At 40.8% G+C, this 25,806-nt stretch overlaps 1 protein-coding gene across 1 annotated transcript in view; it reads left to right on the top strand.

The window, feature by feature from the left end:
- Positions 1–25,806, top strand: part of CHCHD6 (coiled-coil-helix-coiled-coil-helix domain containing 6) — a 111,758-nt gene that overhangs the window by 21,143 nt on the left and 64,809 nt on the right. The window contains exon 4 of the mRNA XM_010284171.1: positions 16,740–16,823. Coding sequence (XP_010282473.1) covers positions 16,740–16,823 — 84 coding nt within the window. The remainder of the gene's footprint in view (positions 1–16,739; positions 16,824–25,806) is intronic.

Here is a 25,806-nt window from a genome sequence, read left to right as displayed (position 1 = left end):
TCGCTGATGATTAATTGCCCTTTTTAAATTGCAATTATGTCAGTCATAGAACCTGTGAATATTAATTCCCGATTTGCTGCTTGAAGAACTGAACTATGATGAGACAGCTCCATTTTACTGATGTCTCAGAAATGGGCTAAGTGCTGCAGCCAGTAGTTCCTACTGAAAGAAAAGACTGCTGTGACTCTTTGCATTGTTTTGTGTCTGTCTTGCTGCCTCTTTTTCAGTGTTTCTGTTCCCTTCTTCAGAATCCTCTTGGCGCTTACAGCGAATTTTCCTCACCAACAGTAGTATGTGACAGGCTGACACCTAGAGCGAGTTAATCACTGCAAGCGATATTAGTTACCTGGATTTGGTGGATGACTTTCCACCATTCACTGCTGCTTCCTGAGTCCCTTGGAGACTTAAGAATGAAATAGGGATTGCTTTTTTGCTGTTCCAGCTCCTTCCCTTCATCTCAAATGTGTGTAACCTTTCATTCCGTTATACTTAGATCTTATTGCGATAATTTTCTGATTGTGCCATCTTGGAAGGATATTAACAGGCAAGCATCAGTACACTGTGACTGTTTTCCTTTCAGTAATCTGTGCAAATACATGGATGATGAAAATCTTAGTTTCTTCTGTGGTTTGGGTCTCTGCTATCAGTCATGATCCTGTCTGGTATTTTCTGCATGAATCAGGACAAATTACTGCATCTTGCTAGTGCTTTAGTTTTCTTTGAATAATAGTTATCTCAAGAAATGTTGTCATGATGTGTTGATATTCACTGAGATCTTTGAAAGTGAATAGTATGGTTCGTTTTTAGAAAACAAAAATAAAACCCCTCAGAACCCTCTGGTTGTTTAGTTCTTGATGCTTTTTGGGTTTTTATAACTTTGCATTTCTTTTAAAGCTTTTCCAAGCTTTCAGTTACAAGTGACTTTACGTATCTCACTGTTCTCTTGTGGGGTTGGTATATGCTGAGTTATCAAACTGACTTATGATTTTTAAGAAACAGAATTAGATGATGGAAGTTGCACAAAAATTGTCTCTGCCGTTTGTTCTTCTTTTAGCTGCACATTTTGTGTGGCTGGTAAAAACTGTTTCCTAAAAGAATTTTCAGAATGGAGGCACCGAAGTGCTGGAAGTGTTGCGCGTGTGAACATGAACTAATTACTTAGAATCTGTTTTTCTACGAATGCCATTACCTGGTGAACACTCTGAAATCAGAGTGCCTTTTTTTTAGGCTGAAGTGATACTGCTCCATTTTGACATTCTTGGTGTTTTGCGTACAAGAGAAGAGAACCTTGCAGAAGAATTATATTCCATCCCATGAGCTAATGCATTCGTATTTAGGGATATGAATTTATTAATTTTGAACATGATGTTTAGTGCTTTACTTTGTAAACTCCTATTATCATTCTGTTTAGACATCCCTCATGAGTTACTGTCCCACTGAATTAAAGGTACTATGTGATAACCCTTACAAAAGCAAGGGATGGGACTTGCAGGCAATGGGAGGCCACTTCTAGTTCTGTGTCAGACTGCTAGGGAGAGGCTAGAAGAAAATTAGATGCAGCAGAGGATAGGATAAAATATGTTTTCAATTTTTGCTTAGTGTTTTCCTCTCCTGGAAAAAAGGCATGTAGCAGACAGTTAAGTGTATTTTGGTGAAGACTTCTTACTGAGCTGAAAAATGCATCGAGGGAAGCCCTAGGACAGCAGGTTTGGTGCTTCATTCTGGCTTTTCTGTTTTCCTCAGTTTTCATCTTTTATAGTTGAACGGTATATTGCTTGTTTTCATCAGACCCATTCATTTAGGGAGGCTCCAAGCAGTCTCGTATTGCTGCTGTTGCCCTTTGAGGTGAAAATGAAGCATTTCATTTTACGAATCAAGGATGTTAAATAGATAGTGCTTTAACAACCAAGTTAGCTTTTTGTCACTTGCTCTTGTGGGTATTATTTTTATCCTCCTCCTCCTTCCTGTTTCCCTTGTGCACTTTGTCTTAACTCTGGTGTAGGAGCTACTTTGTCTAGCACTTAGTTAATGGCATCTAAGCATGGCTGTCAGATGAGGAAGTGGTCACTTCTGTTACAGCTCTGGAGAGGTACCAGAACTGCCAGCACACCTGGCTTCTCAAAGTGCCATTTTATTGGTATGGAGAGTCCACGCCTAGAAACCTGTCTGCAAAATGCAGAGTTTTCAGTAGTGTCTGGCTGATGCAGAAGTTTCCATTGCATGGTAGGACTAGAGGGATCAAAAGCTTTAGCCTCCATTTCTGTTGGAGTAGTGTCTGTTTTGCCCACAAATGTTTTGAAGGCTTTGTTTTGTCATCAGGAATTAAGCTTCAGTTTCATATCACTTGCCCTTAGGATAATATTCCCTGGCTAAATGGGTACTCTAAATATTGATTTTAATTAATTGAAATAGTTTTGAAATATATATTTTTTTGTACTTGTAGGATTTGTTTCCACAGCATTCCTTGGCAGCACACATTGCAAACTTTCCCTGCAACATATTGCCGAGACACTCCCTGTTTTAGGTGGCAGCCCAACAGACAAGTACGCAGCCTGCTGCACAGTGGTGTAAGGTGTGTGCACTCATTCTGTTGACACAAGGTGCCAATACCAACTCTTACTCAAGAAGTGCCAAGGGAAAGTCATGTTTAAAGACCATGCAGGGTCAGAGGTGATTTCTGGCTTTGACAACATGTCTAATTATCCAGCAAGGGGGAATAGTATGATACTCCAGTGATTTATCTTGTAAAGAAGTTTGCTGGCCAGGAACTCAAGGTTCACATGCAGAAAGTTAAGGTGTTTTGGAACAGAACATGCTGATGGTCACCATCGTGTCAGTAATTTTGATTGTTGGGGACTCAGAATTGAAAGTAAAACTTGAAATGGCTCTTTTTCCAAGTAAGAAGTGAAGAATTGATTGTAACTTGTAATGTGACTTGAGAGAATAACCAGTATTGTAGAAAGCTTGGGAGGAGAAGGGAGTCTGCTTTTGTGTGTTAATATGCTTTTGTGTGTGTGTGTGTGTTTTTCCCCCAACATCATGTTAACAGACCTTGTCCTTTTTACTTGGCAATTCCAGTGCTTGTGAGTTCAAGGTAAGCCCTGCTTCCTCTGGGGCTGTGGTCAGAAAAGGATCCTGCTCTTACTGCTCAAGCACTGTGACCAGCATGAAGAAGAAGGTGGGGGCAGAGGAAGATGACTTCAGCCGCTGCCTGTCTCGTTTCTGTCAAAGTAAAGAGCTTTACAGAGACGACTAATATTTTGCAATTGAGTTTCTCTTTTAAAGACACTCTGATGCTAATGTTGATTTAATAAGGTTCTCTTATTCTCTCTCCTTGCTTAATTTGAAATGTCTAATTTTGTGCTTCACAGTTCTGAACACAGAATTAGTGAGGGAAGAAGAGCCGGAGGCAGGGGGAGTGGAGTGCCGCACCAGAAGTTGCCAGGGGAGATTGATTCAATAGAGTGAAAAGGTGCAAAAGGTTATATGACCACAGTTCAGAACAATGTGATGGTGGTACTAATGAGAAGGAAAGCTTGATCCTTTAAAACGTTTTAAGGTCTCTGTGGGTGTATAAGCAACACTAAATGGAAAAGGGAGCACTGGAGTGTTGGTTTCTTTGACTGGATTTTTCTTTTGATTTTATATGTACGTAATATATATATATTATATGACAGGCAGGAAGGAGAATATTATGAGATAAATAAGCTTTTAAAGGTTTTTTTATTGTAAAGGTTGTTTAAGTGTGGCATTTATTTTCAAAAATGCTGAGAGGTTATGAGAGATTGTGAATTTGATCTTGCTAATCGATTTTGTTTGCACCTGAATGTGTGTTTGTTTTTTTTTTCCCCCTGCCTTAACTTTATGCTTCTGGAAAGAGCTATTGGCATCCCTGGACATTTAATGCCTTTGTGTTGAGGATAAATGTAAACTCCCCAAAACCACAGTGCCAAAAGATTATCTAAAATATTGTACAAGTAATAGTAATGCAAGCTTTTTCCTTTGCCTTCTGCTTTGTTAGTGTACCTGTCCTCTGCCTTTTAGGAAACCACTCCCATGCAACAGAGCTGAATCGTAATTTGCCTCTTGCTCGAGTTGGATGACAGTTCTTCATGCAACCAAGCGGACAGCGTAAAAGAGTACAAGTTTTGTTCAGCTTAGTTTTATGATAAGCTGACAACACGTTTCATTGAAAACCTCATTAAATCACAATTATATCCAAAGGAAAAAAATAGGCCATCTCAGTGAATACTTGATAGATGAGGTTTATGGTTTTCAGTGCTGGCCAGGGGCATAATCTGCTCCTTGCTGTTGGAGCTTCGTGAAAGCTGTGTGAAGTCCTACCACAGAATCACCAGAAAACTGTCCCAAACACTGGGAGCTGCCTGTGGACGATGATCTCCACCTGTGTTTCTTCTGTCCCATGGCCTTGGTCAGATAGAAGTATCCCTTTCCTGTCTCAAACTCTTGTATAACACTCATCCCCTCTTCCTCTTTCTTTTCACATTGTTTCTGGTAATAGGAGCTGAACTTCTGCCAATTGCTTCTGCTGAATTTGATAGCTGGATTGTACAGAGGTATCTCAAACATTTGGTTGGAGAGTGCAGTTGGCTAAGCAGGCCTGCATAAGGAATGAAGTTTTAGGGTCAAGTGTTAATATAGATGCTAAAAAAACCCTGAACCTGCCTTCAGGGGTTTCTTTTCTCTGACTTTCAGTGCCTATAGTGACTATTCTCCAGGAATATTTATCAAATCACTTGCCTGTCTGGTTATTTCTAGTCTACTTCACTGGTCAACTTATTTGATCAATAAGTCAATCAACAGGTTCTTAAAATTACTTTCATTGACTTTGGAGGTGTAGTGCACAAAAGGAACGTACAGCAAGTAAATGATTGTGCCCCAACTATAATTAGAGAGCAAACAGTGTGGAGATATGTTTGTAAATAGTATCTACTACAATAAATACAGCAATCTGTCTTTAGGGTTCTGTGATACTCTGAGCTGGATTGACTCTTTCAATTTGCAAACTCACGAAGCATGAATCTTAGCTCTGTCAGGTCATCTGACTGCTATATTTAGAGCATACACTATTTTAAAGCTAAATTTCAAGCTTCTTGCTTTTGATAAAAAGGTTCAGGAGTAAATAAATCTCTGGTTCCTTAGCATGTGACATCATTTTTGAGCTTCAGGAGCTTCATGGAGAGCGAAATGTTCTTTTCTTAAGGAAGATTCCTCAAACTGCTTAACTCTTCCTGATACACTCAGTCTATACCCTCCTCTTCTTGACAGCAGCAACACCTGGTTTGTGGTCCTTGCTGAGAGACTACCGGGTACTGCTCCTCCATAGCAAGAGAATGGTCCCCCTCCACCCCTGATTTTTTCCAAGCCATCTGCCTTGAGCAAGAGTGTGTTGCATTTCCCAGCAAATGGGCATCGAATCAGCACTGAATTGTTGTAGTTCTTACAAACATTAAGCACTTCCACAATGTGGAAAACTGCTGTTTGCAAATTGTCCTATCAAATGGAAATCAAAATTTTGCTGGCAGTGGCATAGATTTGCAAGGTGCTCTTGATACAATCATTCCCTGGAGATTGCAATGTAAAAATAAAGAATACAGTTTTACAATAGCCTGAAATCCTTGTTGCTGAATCTACACTCTTCTTTTTGATTTCATTATGATACATTTGGACTTCATTAAAAGATGCAACCTTGCAGCACTTTCTCTGATCACAGCCTTGTGAGGAGCCGGGAGTGCGTGTATTTGAGAACCAGTATATTCTCTTGTAAAACACACAGTGGGTTGCAAGTGCTTTGGAAGCAAGAATCAGAGTCTCTAGTGGACATTTTGTCTACAGCTCAAAACCACAACTTAATTGGCAGCCTTTTCATAACACTGACTGTGGCCTAGGATGTAGGGGAAACTTGCTGCAGGCGAAGACCGAGGTATGTTTCCAGAACTGGCTGTAGGGGAAATTTAGTGCTGACTGCCTGTCTCTCTTTAGTGATCATAGAAATGAGGGAGATTGTGGTGAAGTTCCTCACTTTTATGTTTTTTTTTCTTTTCTGGGCAGTCTCCGATTAATCTTTCTGCATGTTTTGACTCTATTTTACTCGATAAGTAGCACCTTACTACAAGCATGATTGTGTATGTGACTAGCCCAGACCATTTATTTTAACTTGAGTCCCTTGTGCTTTTTGTGGTCCTTTCTGTAAGGCTTTGGAATCCACTTGGTTTATACTAAATGTCGATTACTGTATGTCTTTCCCACATACATCTTGGCAAACTGGTAGGTTAGACTCTGCCTCCAGAAAGATACCAACCCTGTAATGCTGTGTAAAGGATGCTTTGTGTATGTCTGGGATGAAAGAGCAGGGAGAACAGGAAAATTTACAGGACTGTCAAAGTGAGTAAAACCTTAAACTCTGATTTTTTTTTTTTTTTTTTTTTGGAAGTGCACCTGACTCTGCACCTGCAAAAGGATTCGTAGAGACAGCCAGAGGATGCATGACCATGACTGAAGGCTTTCAAGAGTTTTCTTACTCAGGCATGTAATTAAGACAGTCTTTGCCTGTATTAAAAAGCAGCCCCAAAGTCAACTGTATTTCTCTTAAAACCATATAATATTTGAGATAATCTCTTTTTTGAATAAAAAGAAATAAGATTTCTAATCCTGTGGCAGGAACTCTGTATTCACTATGCTATACTAAACCTGTATCCATTGGCTAGTGCCTATAAATATCTGTTTTGTTTGGAGGCAGGTAAAAATTGCATGTAGTGTCTGGGAGGAAGTGTGGGAAGGGAATTCCTTCTGAACTCACATGGTTCATAATTTTTACTGCTTGGAGGCACATGGGTTGATTATGTATGTCTTGATTTTTTGCAAAACAATGGTTGTGTTTGAAGTACTCTATTTGACTCAGAAGCTAATATATTTGGTATTTAAGAATCTGGCAAGAGAAAGCTATGTCCCCATATGCATGCACAGAAATGAGACTGGGATGTAGGGATGCATAACTGTTATTTTCCCCGTCTGTCCTATCCCTAGAAAGCCATATGCCACCCTTAGGCTAGTATAATGGGAGTCTGTATTAATGATTACAAGCTAGAAATAATCCAAGAAGAGTTGAGTGGCCTTTGAGTCTAGCTTTATGAGAAAATACCTCATTGATTTAGTAGTGTCTGAAATATGTTCTGGGATAGAAAGTCATAATTAATACAGAATTTCACGATGCCCTCTCCTGAGTTTTTTGTTTCTGGGTTTTTTTTTCTGAATTGGTCAGGGACTTGGAGATTCTTATGTCTAAAAGGCAGAGTAGGAATTTAAGCAAGGAGGTAAAATTTGGAGGGAGTTGTTGACTCGCCTGCTATCTGTAGAGAGCCTACACCCTGAAGGATTTCTGTAGACATTGAACGCCTTGTCTGTTGGCAGTCTACAGAATGAAAACTCTATGTATGTACGCATGTATAGAAGTGATGATTGGAAGAGGAGAATGTGGGAACGGGCTGAAGTATTAAAGCAGGCAATGAAAGCAGATGGTTCACTTTGGATTTTATAAAATACGTTTCTCTATTTTGTTTTAAATGAAAACTAACAACTGTCAGCATTGCAAACCTATTTGCAGCAATGCCGTAAGTATTAGAAGTGCAGTTGTCCCTGAATCATAAAAGGGCAGAGGATTTTTTTCTGGTGCTTCCCATCTTTGCATTTATAGAATTGTGTATGCTCTGTATACATTAGAGTTGAGAAATTTCATCGCCACCTTTCCTCAAAATTGATTGCTGCTCAGTGTCTCTTCCTGCTTCCTCTCCCTTGTCAGTTGGTTACATCTCTGACTCTCATTACATTTAATATTGATGCTCTGCTTCAATTTTCCACTAAACTGGAAGTGTTTAAGGGTCTGGAGTGGATACTGAATGTCTAGATATATTCTTTAAATGCTTTAATTCCTATCATTGTGAAAAGTTTAGAGCTGGATTATTGCCTTAAGAAGAAATGACTCTTTGCTGATTCAGTGATGAAGTCTGGTCATCAAGATGTTAGAATATGTGTTGCAGAGCTCTTCAGATACTGACATGAGTGCAAAAGTTGTTGCCAGCAGCTGTCTTGGGTTTTGGGCACCTGCTGCCTCTCATTTCTCGCATCTCCCACTCTATCTTCTACTCTCGAAGTTGGCAGTGCCCCTAAAAATACTCTGTATTGAGTTTTTAAGTAGATCTCTACCAAGCTGGTAGTCAGGATTCCTGAGTCATTGGTCATGCTGTGGTGAAATTAGTTATGTGACAGTTACTGACGATGGCAAGGTAATGGGTATCTAGGGTGAAGCTGGCTCCAGTTAGGTTACAAAGGCATTGCCCTTCCTAAGGCTGCTGCTTTATCATACTGATCCCTTCCTCTCCCACCACCAGTTGCAGAACTGTTTTGGTTGCTTACTGCCATTTTTACATTTGCCCAGACCATGACAGATGAGTGATGTGCCTGTTATGGCAGTCACGTATGGGTGATGTGGTGTATGGGTTTGGGAAAAGATGCTGAAAATTGTCCGAGTGTATATAATACTAATTTGGTGCTGTATTCATGATTTCATTGGAAGATGGACTGTTGATACATATGTGGGAAAGTATCCCCTGCCTGAAGAATCAGTCCTCAAATGTGAAATTTTCAGAAGCACAGATGCATTACTTGCATAGTTCCCATATCTAGCCAGTCTTCTCCCAGTGGACTGTGTCTTCCCCCCCCGCCAGTAAATACCTGGGGTTGCCAGCTTGGCCTGAGATCTTGTTTCAGTGACCTTTTGCCTCTGATACAGTCAAGAGGAATATCTTGGTTTGATTTTGACCCCAAACAAGTAAGTGCAATATTCATTCAGCTTCCTGTGCTTGCTATCCAGTGGGTTACCTGGAAGAGAAGTGAACCCTTGTTTTAGCAGAAGAGTACTGGCCAAGTATTGGCCAAGGGTGCTAAAAAACAGTGTGTCCCAGGGCAGGGATTACAAAGCTCGCAAGCCCCCAGCTGGGACTGGCAAGTGGTTAGGAAGCAAGGAACCCAGAGGTTGCTTTAACAGTTTACTTAAACTTTGAAAGTATTAGTGGACATGCTGTATCTTTTATTATCAGTCAATGTTGGTAAATGCAGGTACACTAGGAGATCTTGGTGCAGATTTACGAGGTAGCAAAGTTTAAACCAGTAGCCCTCTTGAGTTTTCATTTTTGTATTATTTTATTACTATATTTTATTTAGTCTGTGCTTCACTCCAAATATAGTTACTTTTTCCCAACACAGCAATGTGTCCTACTGCATCTATACGTGTTCTTATTTTCCTGTTCCCATTCAGTGGAGTGTATTGCCTATTTTTGGAATAATAATTTGCCCTCCCCCAAAGGTGGCAAAATTAAAGCCTTTGGCAGTACCTGCAGAAGAGATGCCTCATGGTTAGCAACAGTGTTATCTTTCTTAAAACTGTAATTCTGCTATTGTGCATTATATCTTATAGAGGTATAAGAGGGACCACCTATTAGTGATAGGGCTGGTTCCTTCTCCTTGCTCCCTTCTAAGCAACTGCCCAGTACCACTGAGTTAGTACCTCATGTTCATTTTGTCATGCAAGCATTTGTCCATCAGGAACGTGACAGTTAATGGCTTAGGCACCACAGGGATGACAGACGTACAACCAGTAAAGAGCTACCAGTGTGCATGACCTACCTGCCGAAATAATAATGTGCACCATAAAGAGCCCTGTGTTCCTTCAGTCCATCTGCTGAGGATGGACAGTGTTGCAATTGCTTAATGTAAAAACAAAACTAAGCACATCTGTCCTGACTGTAAAAATCAGCAGCAAGAAAAACGCTATTCAAATCAGGCTTTTGTCAAGATTGGTCAGTGATTACCAGTGACCACCTGTCGTGTATTGGTTGGTTTGGCCAAGGACTTGATGCCGCTGTACCAAACGTGTCTGCAGGAAGGGGGGAATTGGCTTCCCCCAGCTGAGCTGTAGATGTTTGGTTCCAGCCCTCTCAGCTGTTGCAAAGGCTGAGGATGCCGATGACACACATAGCTGATGACACATCATCGCTCAGTTACCTGAAGTAGTCGCTCTGTGCCATTAAAATGATAGCAGATGCCATAAACATATTGCACTCCACCGTCTGCTCCCTCTGGCACTGAACTATGACCAAGAGGAAAGTTCCTCCTGCCCTGTCAACTCCCCTCAAATAAATAATCATAATAAAAAGGCCAGCCTTTCTGAAGTTCCTGCTTAGCGAATGTGCTGCTGATTGAATGTAGCCCTGAGAGGCAGGGCAGGCTTGCAGCTCTTGACAACAAATGAGAGCTGTGGCTGCCTCATAAATGCCTTGGCTTCAGAAGGAGGTGGTTATGGGCATGAAATGTTTATCATCTTGTACTTGCTTTGCTGCTGCTGGGTTACTGTGTAAGTAAAAAAATAGTGATAATTAAATAAGAGGTGATACTGCAGCCTGCTTCATCTGCTTGTCTTCATGCTTAAATAGGCTTGCTGACGAAAGAGCAGGTGAAGGCAGCTTGGATTTGGCAGAGGTTTGGACTGTGCACTAAAGATACGTCCAATTGCCTGCGAAGTGGGGTCTGGTTGGAAATCTGATCAGTCAACTGGCTTTCTGTTAGAAAGCACTCTTTGAAATTGTCCGTTAAAGAAGGTGACTTGCCATGTAGGTCAACTTGCACATTCAAAAATGCCCTTGCAAAAGGATATTTGTTCTTTGCAGGTAATTTGGACACAGCGCAGTTGTTGGTCACCTCCTTTTGAGTATGTCCAGCATTGCCGCATTCATTGGTGCGCATTGTGGATATCAGCATCTCTTAACACTGTGCAGCGCCTTGCACGGCTCCCTGAAACTGGCTGCTTCACAGCTGTCTTTGCTCAGCTTCCACCCTACAGGGGGATGCTGCAGCAGTCTTTGGGGGCTTTGCTTTATTTTTATTTTTGGGTGTTCATGTGCTTTTGTTTTGCTTTAATAACACACTTCCCAATAGGGGACAGCACTGCACTGCTTAAGATGCTTGTCATTTTTAAGGAACTTTTCTAAACTTGTCATCCTAAAAGCTATATTGTGCAGCAGCAGGTGGCCTCCATAAATCACCGATTTCTCTTTTTCTTCTCTTTTCCTTCCTTTCTCTCTTGCACTCTCTTTATTCCAAGCCTGCGGATTTGGACGCCTGGGTAAGCTCTCTTTTTTGTCTGGATCTTGCTTATTCCAAGTGTCATGTTGTTACTGCGTGCGTACAGATTGTTATTGCTGAGCACAGATGCAGGATTTTATTTTCTGTCATTACATTTTAAAAGGTGTTCAGCTAGAAAATTGCATATTATTTCCTCCATAAAGATTTTCACTGGTTCCTTTTGTGTAGCTTACAGCTGCTAAAACCAAACTTGATCTGGTGATGCGTGTTGTTGGCTAAGAGTAGCAGAAACAGGAGGAAATGAAGGTTACACCAGTACTGCTTTGTAAGGCCATAAGTCTGCATCCGGGTTCTAAAACAAAACAAAACCAGTCACCTGCCTTCAACAGAATGAGAGAAAGGACAAAAAGCAAGTGATTTTCTAGGCCTTGCGTGTTTGGAGGAGTGACTGCAGGCGGCTCCCCAGTAGCGGTGACATTTCTGCTGGTGCAAGTGGATGTTGAGTCAAGGCTCCCCCATGGTTACTTGTCCGGTACAAGCCTCCCTGTAAAGTTCTGCTGTTCAGTCTCAGGTATAATGTGCGCAAGCTGACTCTTGCTGTCTGTGTTGCCCTTTCAGCGGTGTCATTCCCTCTAGGCTTGGTCAGGAACATGCCAGCTACTAATTTTGGAGCTAGTTCTGTTCTTCAGTGCATTGCTGTCAATTCCTTCTTCTAGTCTTGGAGCCTTTAATGACATTTGTTTTTCTCCCCTGCCACTTGGACTGCTACCAGGACTGGAAGAGACATGGGAAAGCATGAGGTATAAGAATTTGCAGTTGTGAAGTGTGGCAAGCTGAGGTACCCAGCCAAAACATCTCTGCTCTGCTGCTGCAGAGATGTTGCTGGATACCTTTGGGGGAAGATGGTAACTCCTCTCAGCAAAGACAGAATGGTGTAGAAACAAGGCATTTGATAGAGACTAAAGGAAATTTCCTTTATCCTTGTAGCTTTTTTCCCTGGATTGCCTCTGACTGATTCTCTAGGCACCATCTCACTAGTTCGTCTGTGACTGGTGAATGTGTTCTGCCAAGAAGATAAATATTTTTGCAATAATCTTGCCAAGTGCTGTGACTTGCCTTTGAGGAAGTTCTTTATAGATTGAAGTATGGACCTTTCCTCCGAGCTCAACTTGCCCTTTGCAGAGAGGGGTGTTTTTTTTCCCCTCCAGTAGTGTGTCCTCCGTGCCCTCTCCCGAAATCCCAGAATCCCAACAGTATTGCAGAGACAGACAGCCTGATGGTAGCCGTCAGCTGTGGGCTGTGCTACTGCTGCATTTATTCCTGGGTGCCACATTCCCTACTGTAATCTGACCCTGCCATGAAGCCCTTTTTTTCAAGCAGATTTCCTTCCTGGTTTTCATGTTTAACAAGGTGATGAGAAGGGGCTGTGATTAAAAGGAATAAAAATCTGGTGATATTTCATGGTGGGCAAAGCCAAAGCTAATCTGTGAATAGATGTAGCTAGAGTGAAGCCCAGCTCTAGAAGATGAGTTGCACAGTCTGATGTGTTACATGTTGGTGTCAGTTCAGGACGAGGCTAAGAGCGTCTGGCTTTGTTCATAGAGAGTGAACCAATAATATTTCATTAGCTCAATTAAGAGGCTTGTAAAATATTTCTTTTGGCCTGCCTGTCAGCTAGCAGGCCAGTACTTGAATTTTTTAGTTAAGCCAGTATGTAATGCGTAACTCTAGAAATGTTTTTCACAGTTTGTTTCTAAACGGGTTACTTGATAAAGGGAGAGGAGGAGGCAGGGGATCACACATGACTCTGCCCTAGCTCTTTGTCACCATTCGAGGCAGCACTGAGATAACCTGAAAAACTCTGGGCTGTGCAAGAAGTGTGAAGATAAAACATAGGAAGTATTTGAGAGTCCCCAACCCGCCCATGCCCATGGAAGTTGTAGTAGCATGCTGGTAGTATACCTTCACTGTCCTTTTGTAAGAATGCAGTGCTTGTAACTTCTGACACCATCACAGCGGATTCTTGAGCATTTCCTGAATATATGTATATATAGTCTATTATTAGATTATACCTAGTTTTTGTACAGAGGAAAGTTGCTTATTTCATACATTCTGTTTTGCAAATACGTGCTGCCCATGCTGCTTTTCTAAGTTTTGGGTGCATTCATGTGTGCTACAACTAACTACACTCTTCCTCTTCTCCCTCTGTTTTATTTCTGTTTTCACACTCCTTGGACATCACACTCTCTGCTGTGTCCTACACTACAGTTTCTTAGATGTCATCTCTTGGCTTTCGTCATCTCTTGCATGATATGTTTAAGCTCAGATGTAGCTTCTGTGGCATGGATGTGAAATGAAACTTTCTGAAATATGATTTTTTCAAACCAGTGTGTTATCACACATGTCATCCCTTCTCCTTCCTTCTTTAGTTCTAACGTTGTTTGTGAAAAGTGTATCTGGTGCTTGCTTTGGCACCTGCAATCTCAATCGCCTGTGAAGTTTTAAGCATCTCCATAGTAGCCAGTTCTGTCTGGGACATCACAGGCTCCTGACTTCAGTTAGAGGCAATAAGCAGCAGCACTAGAGGAACTCTTAATAAATATCCTGTATTCATACAAAATGTCCCTTGTTGCCTAACCCAGTTTGGAACAGTGAATATTTCAAATGCCACATGCTCTGACTGTACCATTCATACTTCAAACATCACCATAAAGTGTACTAAAGTTTCTAGTAATAATAGCTGGGGATAGAAGGAAACAGAAAGCGACTTTCAAGCAGATCTGTCACAATGTTTCTCAGTATACTTCAATGCACTGAAACATCAGCAAGCCTTGGAAAAAAAGCAAGGCATTGAAAATATGTTTGAGTTGCGAGTAAGCTTTCTGCGCAGCCCCTGGTTCATCATGCAACTTATGGGCGATAAGTTGGACATAATGGAGAGATAAGTGGGACATATAGGAGAAATTACTTGGGGGGAAGAACGGTGAGTAGACTGAGGGCGTAGTCTGCAGTTGGGAGATCCAGATTTGAAAGACCCTAGGGAAGTCACTAACAGAATGTCTGTGTGCTGCAGAGTGCGTTGCTGTGGAGGCATTTATTCACTGTGGGCAGCCCAGCTTCAGTCAGGTCTGCTTGGGAGTCCGTGGGTCGTCATCATGCAGATCAGCACACCTCTAATGAGTCTGCATCTCAGCATCCTGCTTGAGAGATTAGGTATTTGGTTTGTGTTCCCTTCCAGAGGTGTCATATGGATAAATATGCTGAATTTCTTGATGAATGAGGTCAGGCAACCACATATGATGAAAAGATGAGTTGGTGTGTGGATACATAGATCCATGTCTTGCCAGAAACAGAATAAAGTCTCTTACCCACCAGTATTGTTACACATGTTGGTTTTGTGCTCACTGCTCACAGAATAGTCTGCTACCCCAGGGGAGTAGCACTGCCACATAATTTATTTAGATTAAGCAGAAACTTTTTTGCATTTTTAAAAGTTCATCTTTTGACTCTTCCCCCCCTCCCCCTCGGCATTGTATTACTCTTCACACAAAAAGCCCCTTCTATCTGAACTGTGCAGAGGGGTCAGTACTATGTTACTCTTCTTTCTTTTCCTTATTTATGTTCTTTGTAAGGAAACACAAGTCTCTTGTTTAGTAAGCTGATTTTATGGGTGTTATGCAGAAAATCGACAGGAGAATAGGGTCCTTTGGTCATCTACCAGACCACTCTGCCTTCTTTATTCATTTCATTTCAGTTGAAATTGCTTAGTCCTTTTCTGTATAGATGATGGATATTGGTACAGAAGGATAGCTATGGTTGTCTTATCAGAAAATGGTAATAATTTTGGCACGTAGGAAGTGCCCATCAGTGCCCCTGTTGTTGCTGTGGTATCTCTTGGTCAGCCTACATGTATGAGGCAGCTCATTCTCATCCTTCTCCCCATCCTATTTCAGCTGGTTTGCAGACTGGAAGGTACATGGTTAAAACAAAGCCAGAGATTTTGCCTTTAATCAAGTGTGTCTGAGAGCAAGAGGATTTAGATAGGAGTCTATAGTGCTTGTGCATTACTGTGGCCCTATTGACTAGGATGACAAACATGGGAACCAAAAATATTTCTTTTTCCTTTAAAAATCAACAGACAGACACCCCCCCCCTATTTCATGTACTCCTTTTCTTGCTTACTTATCAACCGTCCCTCACTGCCTAGCTTAAAATCTCATCTATAGCCCTATTATACCACTGTATTTCCATCAGCAGGGGAGCAGAAAGAAGGAAATGCACAGCAACTTGCTTTCAGATGTGATTTTTCTCATTAACAATGGCTGTTGGCCATAAAATGACAGGTCTGAGCCCACGGGGATGTTTCTGTCCCAGCTGCTTAATCGTATTGGACCAGCATTTTCTGTGATTGTACCATCATCATTAAAAGTTAAGAGCAATGCGGCTGGGATGCTATAGATTAGCAGGGTTTGTGTTCATGTTAAATGGACTAATAATTCTGGTTTTGAAAGGTCTTCTGCCTGGTGATAACTTAATGTGGCCCCAGAGATTTTTGGGGTAGGATGGGGGAAGAAAAACAAGTGCCATTCTTCTTGCTATTGTTGCTTATTATTTTTAAACTTAAAAGTTTGGTTCAGTTCCATCAATGCCATGTTTTCTTAATGCTAGTTCAGTTTAGGGGTGGGAATGCAATGAAGTGCTGCTGGTTGTAAAAAGCTAAAAGGCAAAAGCTGCTGTTGTAACCACATGGATTTTTTTTTTTTTAAATTGAGCACTGTTTAGCTGATGACCAGGTTGATGCTTAAGCATGTGCTTGGATACCAAGTTTGCTGTTGTGGAAGTGTCACACTTATAGAAGACGGAAGAGAAATGCTCTGACCCCCATCTCCTCTCCAAATCTGCAGCACTCAGTCAGAAGAACTCTGGGGGTGCTGGTGGTGTATGCAGAGAGCGTGTGGAGAGAGTACTTAATTATCAGGGTAGTGCTACGTATGTCTGCAAAAGCAAATGCGTGGTCAGTGAGAATGTGTGTTGCTATAAAAATGTTACAGCACAGTGTTGTATTTCACATTTTCCTCATGATTCTAGGGATGTGTTAAATCTATGGAAGTTTTCTGACACTCCAAGGGGCAAATGTTTATACAGTGGGGGATTTGAGGTTTATTTGTTTAAGGTATTATTTTATTTTTAAGGTTTGTTTTTAAGGAAGAACATTGAAGTGGAGTAATAAACGTCGTGATTCATGAAAAACAAAGACTTGGATAAGGTGGAGTTCTGAAAAAGGTAGTAGGAAGGTGTCACCTTTCTATGATTATATGTTTTCATTTAATAAGGAGAAATAAAATCAAGGTTATGAGTTTGAGTATGATACTAATAAGAGCATTTCAAACTTGTGGGGATAATCCAAACTGCAATACTAAAGGCTTGTAGTTCCACTGAGGGGCATCCCATACACCAGTCCTGAGCAATGTTGTTGGTTTTTTTTTTGTTTCTTCCATTTGACATCCCGTGTGCTTTTCTTGCACTCACATTTTTTTTATTTTTAATTTGTTCTATTGATGCTCTTTCGTTGTTCTTCCCAGGCTGTAGAGCTGCAAGGCAGGGAGGCAGAGTTGAAGCGGCAAGAGGCCTTCTATAAAGAGCAGTTGGCCCGCATTGAGAGGAAGGTAAGGCGGAGTTGTCTTTTATTTGTGGCCTCTGCATCCCGATGGGATCGGATGCAGATCTGTGTGGATCCTAAGAGTAGAGAAACAAGAAGTATTGTGCTGAAACCTGGAACTGCCAGCTCCCAGTATCTTTCTGCCCCCCGCCCCTTACCTAGTTAAGTGACAAAAAAGCTATACAAACCAAATCTTTTGAGCAACTTGCATTTGAGAGATAAGGGAGTTTTATCTGGATTGTTTTTAAAAAAAGATTTCTAGTAGTTCAAACTTTATTTTCTTTTTCACCATGGGGTTTAGGTGAAAGCTAAATTGAAAAAAAAGAAGACCCTTGGGTTTTCTTACTCCTTTTGTTAAAAATCCTTTCCTAAATTTAAAAAATCACAACACAAATCTTGCTATAAATATGAATTAAAGTTGTATTATTAATTTTTCTCTGGGGAGCCCAAGAGTTCAAAGAGCGGTGCTGCAGTGCACTGCCTGCTTCTTGCTGGATAAGCCTTTGAAATGAACATGATTTAAAGAGACACTGTCAAGCATCTTTTAAGCCTGAAATGACCTTTGAAAATCCATTTAGGGATTTGAATCTCTCCCCTAAACATGGGATTTGTTTCTCTGTTTAATTGTTTACCATGATGAGTTTTTAAAAATTGATGCCATAAAAATAGGAGCAGCCATGCTGTTCCTTATGAACTAATGTGTTTTTCACTTCCTGGCAAAATGAAATAATGTTATAAGTAGTCTTTATTTTTTAATAAATGTGGAGAATAATCTTTTCCAATTTAAAGCAATTAGACCTCCTGAGAGGGAGTTGCATACACCCTGACTTGTAGTTGTGTTACATGACTAACAAAAATGCAAACAATGAAAAAGGTGGGTTGTAAAGAGACGGGGAAATTGATCAGCTTTACTACCAACATGTAGCATGATGGTGAATATGGAACATGGGGAAACTGCAGATTGTAGAAGTGGTAGGATACTATTGGCACATCTATTCCCTTCTCATTCCCTGCTTCTGCATGATTGTCCATGCAGCATTTTTTTCTAAGCCACTGATGATAAAACATGCCCATGAGCAATTTCACATGATACAATTTTGCAACACTAATCCATACAGTTCATTAAAAAATAAACTATTAAAACTACCACTCAGTGTTGCATTCAGATTTTTAAATTCTATTTCTAGATAATGGGGATTGTTCAGTGAAATTGCAAACAATCTAGCAGCTATCGTTCTAATTATCACAGTTGTCCATATGTTCATACGCAAAGGGAATTTTTGCAATTTCTTGGTCTCATGCTGTGTGCTTCTATTATATTCTTCTCTCTGGATCTGGTTTCATGAAGTGAAAACTGCGGGGAAAATCTGTATGTGCATCTGTCCTTTATGGACAGTGGAGTGGGGAGAAGCTTGTGTCCAGGCTGCATTGTCTTCTTTTTGAAGTCCTTTGTTGTATTTTGTGTTTCCCTTTTCAGGTCCATGTTGCTTTCTGCAGACTAACTTTTTAAACAAGGTGATGGATATTTTAATACAGGATTTTCTCAGGGGAGTAAGGTGGCTTGCCCATAGTCCTGTTCAAGCTGCAGAGTTGCGTAGAAACTGTCTTCTAGTTCTTACGTGTACAGAAGCAAGTAGATAAAAAGGACGGTTTTCCTCTCTTGAAACACTAGATAGTTTCTGACCCTTGAACACTAGCATTTTGCTGGTAATAAAATAGAAGAATGCCTCCAACCGTTAGTCTGGATTGGAGTGGGAGGTGGTGGGGGCTAGAAGGGGGAAGAGAGTAAAGAGTGTAATAAAGCTTAATTGTATTAGTTTTGAAAAAGGTTTTCTATCTTCTCTGTGGATAATTTTATTCCTATAATGGTTGGAAAGATGGAAAACACAGCACAGAACAATCTTTTTTATTAGCTGTTGCTTTTATATAATTCTGCTTTTATTTGTTGAATACACGCAGACCTTGACATTTATTTATTTATTTTTCCACTGTGCTAAAACCTTCAAACTCAGGCTTAGATATATTTTTATATATCTATGTATATATGCATGTGTAAACATTAGAAAAAAGCTATTGGTAAAGGAATGAAGTGGAGAGGAGCTCTGAAATAGAAGTTTGTTTTCTCCACTTTTTTCAGGAGGGGTGGTCACTTGGAGTGTGGTCACTGGTAGCTTGGAGGTGTTGAGCCGGGAATGAATGGATGTGATGGCTCAGTGCGGCGGTAGAAAGTTGAAATTTCTCCCTCCAAGGACCAGGCTGTCAGGAATTCCCCTCTCTCCTCCCTTGCTGTGCCTATTTATAACCTCAGGTTGGCTTTGTCCCTACTTCTGCATGATAACAGAACTCAGCAGTAGGAGACTTAGATTTGTTTTTGAAGGATGTTTTGAACTGTTGATGTTGAGAACTAAGTATCTTCCCAGTAGGATGCTAAAAATGATTATGTTATATACTCCTTACAACGTAGTAGCTGCTGCACTGAATCAAACACGGAGACTGTCCTGTTACTTCTGACAGTGGTCAGTTTTCAAAGACTTTGAAGGAAGATGTAAAAAAACCCCCTCACCAAAACAAAACAACAAAAAAAAAACTTTTGGAGAACAACTTTGACAAGAGTATTCCTAAGTGTTGTCAGTCGGAGGCTGACACATGCCCTGCTGCAAAGAGAGTTTATTTTCATTCTGTATTTTTATTCACTGTAATGGAACTTGGATTGCTGCCATCGTTCTTCTACGTGTCTCAGGCATTTTTGCTGAAGCCTTGTTTAGCTCTTTGCCTCCAATATCATGTGGCAGTGTGTGCCACAGGTTAACTTATATACTCTATACTCTGTTACCAGTTTCAAATACTTTCTTTCATTTAATAACCTTTGTGAAACAGATAAAAGGAATTCTCTTCATTATTCATTATCTGTAGACTTCTGTTCCCTCTTTTACCTTCCCACTAAGCTGGGCAGTCCTCACCTTTTCAGCCTCTGCTTGTGTGAATGATCTTTTTGAGGTTTCTCATTCTACTTGTTTGCCTTTGGGCCCTTTCCTCCTTGTGGCCCTGTCTTTGAGATGTATTGACCAGAATTGAACTCAGTAGTTCCCTTGAATGCAGCAGATTGTGTGAATACATTATCCTTTTATTTTGTAATCTCTGAAAGAGTACTGTAATCTGCTGGTCAGAGCACAGAATTGGAAGCAAAAAACCTGCTCATTTTCTAATAGCTGTTTCTCTTTTGGGAGTTTAAAACAATTACTTAAGTCCATCTATCTCAGTTATTCCATCTATATGATGGAATAGCTTATAATGACAGGGCAAAGTGTTGTGAAACAGTAAAGCTATAGAAATGCTAAAAAGGCTTTGCCTTCAGTTTTGCGTGAGATGAACTATGGGTGTACCTTATTTCAAATAGACTTGAGAAACTCAGTTTCTCTAGACAATCTTATTAAAATTTTCACGGGGAAGGGCATGTATGAAAAAATAATTTTGGTGTTTCAGCTTTTAGGGTTTTCCCTTCCTACATCTACTGTTAAAGTACTGGAGGAAGTAAGATGGTGAGTGCAGCAGTGCTGTGTCACACTAAAGATCCACCTAGTTCAATATGCTGGTCCTGAGTGTGCCTGAAAGTGGATGTCCAGGGATGAGCATAAGATCAGGGCAAGTATGCGAGATATGTGTCCCAAATGCTTTGATCATCCTGGCTGGTTATCTTTGAGAGTTTTCCACATCTATTTAACCCTCTGTGAGAGGTGTGAACCAGAACTGTGCACACAGTGATATGAGTGGACCATGAATATGTATGGTAGCTGTATCAGAATCACTGTTTGGTTCTCTGTTTCTTTGTAGTGCCTAACGCTTGATTTGCACTTCTGACTTGTGTTGAGCAAATGCCACACACTACTGCTACTAGCAGCATTCAATTATTTTGGGTGCAGATTTGAACGCATGAAGTGGCTGTACTGGGATTAAACCAGCGCTCGGATTAAACCAGCGCTCTGATTTGTTGTTGGGAGGTGTTCTTCCCACTGTGCCCTTCATTATCAGTTTGTCAGGGGTCATGTGTGTGACGGGCTGGTAGGTTTAATGCTGTCTGCAGTGTGGTGCATGCTTTTCTAAACTTCTGTAAATCAAATTTTATTGAACAAATTCCTTGCAGAGGATCAGGACATTGGTGATGCCCTTGGTCTTCCTCACTTTAACTCTGGTAGTTTTTTGTAGGTGTGTGTTTCAGCCTCTTGGGTTGCTTGTATGTTTTTGTTTTGGGGTGCCTGAAGTATTTTGGTAATCAGGAAGATTACAGGGAATAGATCCTTTGAACTGACTATTTCTTCTATGACTCTGTAATTGCAGGATTTTGGAGCTGGTGATACAGACATTCCATTCCACACCTGTTTCCAGTGTGATTGTCTAATCTGCAATAAGTAATCCAGTAATGAGACCTGGCTAATTTGTTATAAGTGGTTATTAGAGTAATTTTACATCTCATCCATGTAACTTGGAATTGTTACACAAAAAGTAGATCTTGTCTCAACTGTTTTGAAGGAGGTTTTGTATGGTAGTGTTTCTCTGGGTAGAAAGAATGAGAGTTGGACCTAATAATCTCTAAGGAAAACCTTAGAAACACTCAATTTGAGAAGCTTAAGCTAATGTTCTTTCATGCATTTACATGTTACTGAGAAGCAGGGAGGGAGGGAGGTTGGTATAAGTAGTTAACATATATACTGCACAAAACTGTGTTTTTATTAAGGGTTCCATGTATGCATTGTCCTGCTTTCTACAAATGGTAGAAACATCCTTTAAAAAGTATGATAAGAAAGAAATGCAGTCTCTCCTGGAACCCTTCGGATGCCAGGAGATTTCACTTAGCATATTAGTTGTATACTTTCTCCCAAGTAAATATTTGTTTGACTCTTTTTGCTATTTGGCCTCTTGCTGGATTTAACCTGACAAAGGTGAAGGGCAGTGTAGCAAAACATGGGCAGCTCTTTGGAGTAGTGTAAAATGGCAGAGAAAGGCTGAAGATGATCTCAGCAGATGAAGTGAAACTCCTTGCTATAGATGATGTCTCCCCTTTATTTGGATTTTCCTAAGCTCTGGCTCCCATGTTATCTTTTATTAGGTGGCTGTGGACTACTGTGAGCAGTGGGTACATTAATATGCAATGTTTTTCTGCTTGTAGCACAAGTATTAATAAGCTCTAGAGTATTTATGCAAGTGGGAAAGGAGTGCATTAAGTACCTTTTTTTAATAAGGTGGACTGCACCTTTTCCTCTGCTTAGCTTCACAAATCTTGTAATTTTGTGTGTGGCATTCACCTTGTTTGGTTTGTTTAAATTAATCTCTTTTTGCCCTTGCACTTACCATTTCATTCATGTTTGTAAAACATTTAGGATGTGTAAAGAATGGGAGGAGAACTTATTTTTGTTTGTTTTTCTTATTGGCCTTAATCCTTCTTCTTGGAGCAGTCTCCTACTTGTGGTGCACCAAGGTCACCCCTACATGTGAGTTCACTGTCATTTCTATGCTTTTTGGCCAGTAACTCATCTCAATAAAAATCTCTGTGGAGAAAGTGACAGCAGTCTGGAAAAAAGCCTTCCAAAATAGTATGTTCATGTTGGGTCTTCATGATCAATTCTAAGCAGATTCTGTGGGGCTGAACAAACTGATGTCACCTGGCAAAGGTGGCAGGGAATTTCTGTTGAATCAGTTGCCCAAGCTGGGATCCCAGGCTGTGTCTGTATCTATGAGACTAGAGAGCACTCACCTACCTTTGAAAAAGCAAGCTGCCTTGAGGTGCTACCTTCAGCCGAACCCTCTGCCCTTTCAGTGGGAGTTAAAGATTCGGTGCCCTTTTCTAAATGAGATGGTAAGTCTTGGCAGGTGTCACCGGCACCATTTACGTTCTCAGTAAAGTGGCCTGTAACATCCTGGGGCTGCATGTGAGCTGTTGCTGTGTGTGTAGGGCTGCTTCGCTTGCCTCCAGTCACTAGCTTCCCGCGCCAGCCAGTGCTGTGGGGTAGTCTGAGGGAGAACAGTTAGTGTGAAACCAAGTTCTGCTCTCAAAAAATGTGTTCCCCTTTCAGAAGTATTTCTTGTCCCTGCCTTCGTAATTGAGCCTTACAATATTCTTCAGAATTTTGATTTTTTTCTTAGCTATTTTGTTCAGTTTTCTTCTCATCCCCTGCTCCAAACACTTCCTGCCAAACCCAGCAGTGCTTTATGTGAACCTACTGTGATCCAAAAAAGCAGTTTGCCTGTCAGGCCAGTGGAGCAATATAACAAAGCACCCAGTTCATTGAACTGTTGATTTAATCTTCTGAACACAAGAAGAATAATCCCCAGTATAGTTTTCTGAAAAAGGCTGATAAGATCCGTCCTAATCATCCAGATCACTTCCCGGTCGCTCGGGCTGCCTCTGAGGCTGCGTGGATGTTGTTTTTCAGGCAGTGGTGGTTCTAACAGTCTCTCAGGGCACAGCCTTTGATATTTAGAGAACTGGAGATTTTGTCCTGTGTGCGCGTTAAATTTCTGAATGGGAACAAAATGAAGAAAGAACGAACCTGCAATTGTCATCTGAACCGGTTCTGACCTCCCATCCTCTTCCTCTTGTCAGTTATTCACAGACATTAAATGTTGTGCTGGGGGGGACGGGGGAGTACAGCATCCCTAATTTCTTCTTTCTGCCGGTATCTGTTCGGGCTGAACAGCGTCTAGAGGAGGCTGCCTCCCTAATGCTTCTCCATCGTCTCCCTGTCTGCCGGGAGAGGTTGCTTCGCTGTTGCCGTTGGACAACTCGCAAACTGACTTCCAGTACCCTGTGCTCAATTCACCTCTTTAATGGCTGTTTTGCTGAAAGCTTGTAAAGTTTAATAGTTAATATACCTCAGTGCACTACCTTTTAGAGATCAGATAAATTGATTGGTAATTTGATGAACTCAAATAACATCTATAATAGGGTAAATAAAATGTGTTATATGTCAGCACTGCCTCTCTGCCTTCTCTGCAGCGTGTATGTTCTTTCTTCAATATGTGTTGACTGATGTACGGTACATTACATCAAATTACAAGCAGCCTCTGTGCAAACAGCAACTAAGTGTTTGCTTCCTCTTCAGTCTGCCCGATTAGTATAGAGATGCGTTTGCAGTCTGTGTGCTGAAGGGTGAACTGTCAGAGCCTTACGGTGATTTTGTTTCCCTGGCATTTAGAGTACCTTTGCAGAGGGAGAGAATGATGCTTATGGGCTGCTTCATCTTGGAGGAATCCATCCTCAGGCTCGACTTGTGAAATAAATGTGGCAATGTGTGGTTTGAACTTGGTGTCTTAACACTGAATTTAGCAGCTGAATTTAGATAACAATCTGGTATCTGGTCTCATCAGTGTATCACTATGAAGACTTGTTAAAGGCAGAACAAAAAGGCCTAGAATGTTATCTTGTCTCTTTGTTAGAACTCAACAGCAGAGTATTTGTCTAGTCCAAAAAGAGCAAAACAAGGGATGCTTTTGTCTTAATTCTGAGAGCTTTCCCCATTAGCTAATATTTCAGATACCTTCCCTCACCTTTTTTTATTCAACCCAATTTTCCCTTCATTTCATTCATTATTGCCTAATAGTTTAAATTTCTGTTTTCTTCTTCGTGCTGTTTATATGCTTGTTTATAAGCAGAATGGTATTTATAAATGTGTGTATATACAGGTAGCACTGTTAGCATTGGTTTTAATGGTACTTTTCTAATGGAAAGCAACACATACATGCACACACAGTCTGTCTCTCACCTATTCTTACTGTGGTGTAGTTGTACCTTAGCACCAACTACATTATCCTGCTGCAGTAAATACCGGTGCTGCCTGTTATTTCCATGTAATTTGCCAACCAGTATACAATTAATTTTTGGCCTTGTTATTGCAGTATTGGCTGTTTTATGAAACTGTAGAGAGTTAGCACAGTGAATTGATTAAATATGTTCCAGACCTTAGGCTGGAGTCTGTGTGTCTGCCGGGATTTGGATGATTGAAGCTTGTGCTTCTCTTGGGATATTCCAGATTTAGACTTAGTCTTGGAAATTGTTTCAGGTAGACAAAACTTCCCTCTGTGTGTGGAATCCACTTGCATAAGAGCCTGACTTTGGGGAATCTGAGATTTCTATTTTAGCCCACAGCGGTCCTTCCACATGTGGCAGGAAAAAAGGCATTAGTATTGTGACTCAAAAATAAAGCCAAGGCCTGCGCTCGTTTTGAAAAGGTCCTTAAAATTATGGCTCTGCCCTTGCAGAATGTGCTGTCATCATGTTAATGGAAAATATGGCTGCTAATTACTCTGTAAATTGGGCAGACTCCACAGAACATCTCAAATTTGTGCTGAATTAAGTAGTCCAGAGATCAGCCTTTAAAAAGCTACTACTCCATATTTACAGTGGCTGTACCTTCTGAAGTGAGTATGTTTAGTAGTTTACTGTGGGTGTGTTAAATACATGTTTCATGACAGCCTAGGGCCACTTCTCTGAAGGTTTTTCCCCATCTGCCAGTCATTTTAAAGAAACATAAATAAAAGAGCTACTCCAATTTCTTGAACACACAATGCACGTTCCCAAGAGACCAGAGTGACTCAGAACTAGCTTGTAAATAACATGTTTTAATGTTCTTTAATATATGTGCACCATCAAGCTTGCCGTGAGGTCTTGAGCCACTGCAGATGGTATTTGCTTCGTCTGTCACAGAATCTCCTGATCCCAGGATGAGGAGTGGTGGGGTTTTTGTTTGGTTTTGGGGGTAGCTGGTGGTTTGTCTATATATTCTGCTGCACCAAGAATGATCCCAATCGCAGTTTACTGTTAAACGCGTTGACTTGAACGAGGATTACCTGGCTCACCCATTCACAGTCCAGCCCCATTGTAAATAAATATGAAATAATGACTAATTATTATTTTGTTTTTAATAAAAATAGTAAACATGCATCTCATGCACTAGAACTGTTTGGTAGTTGAACCCTGACAAATATGGAGAGGAGGA

This window comes from Phaethon lepturus, unplaced genomic scaffold, assembly GCF_000687285.1.
Source record: "Phaethon lepturus isolate BGI_N335 unplaced genomic scaffold, ASM68728v1 scaffold23853, whole genome shotgun sequence".
In the NCBI taxonomy this organism is placed as follows: Eukaryota; Metazoa; Chordata; class Aves; order Phaethontiformes; family Phaethontidae; genus Phaethon; species Phaethon lepturus.
This window is presented reverse-complemented; position numbering and strand designations above follow the sequence as displayed.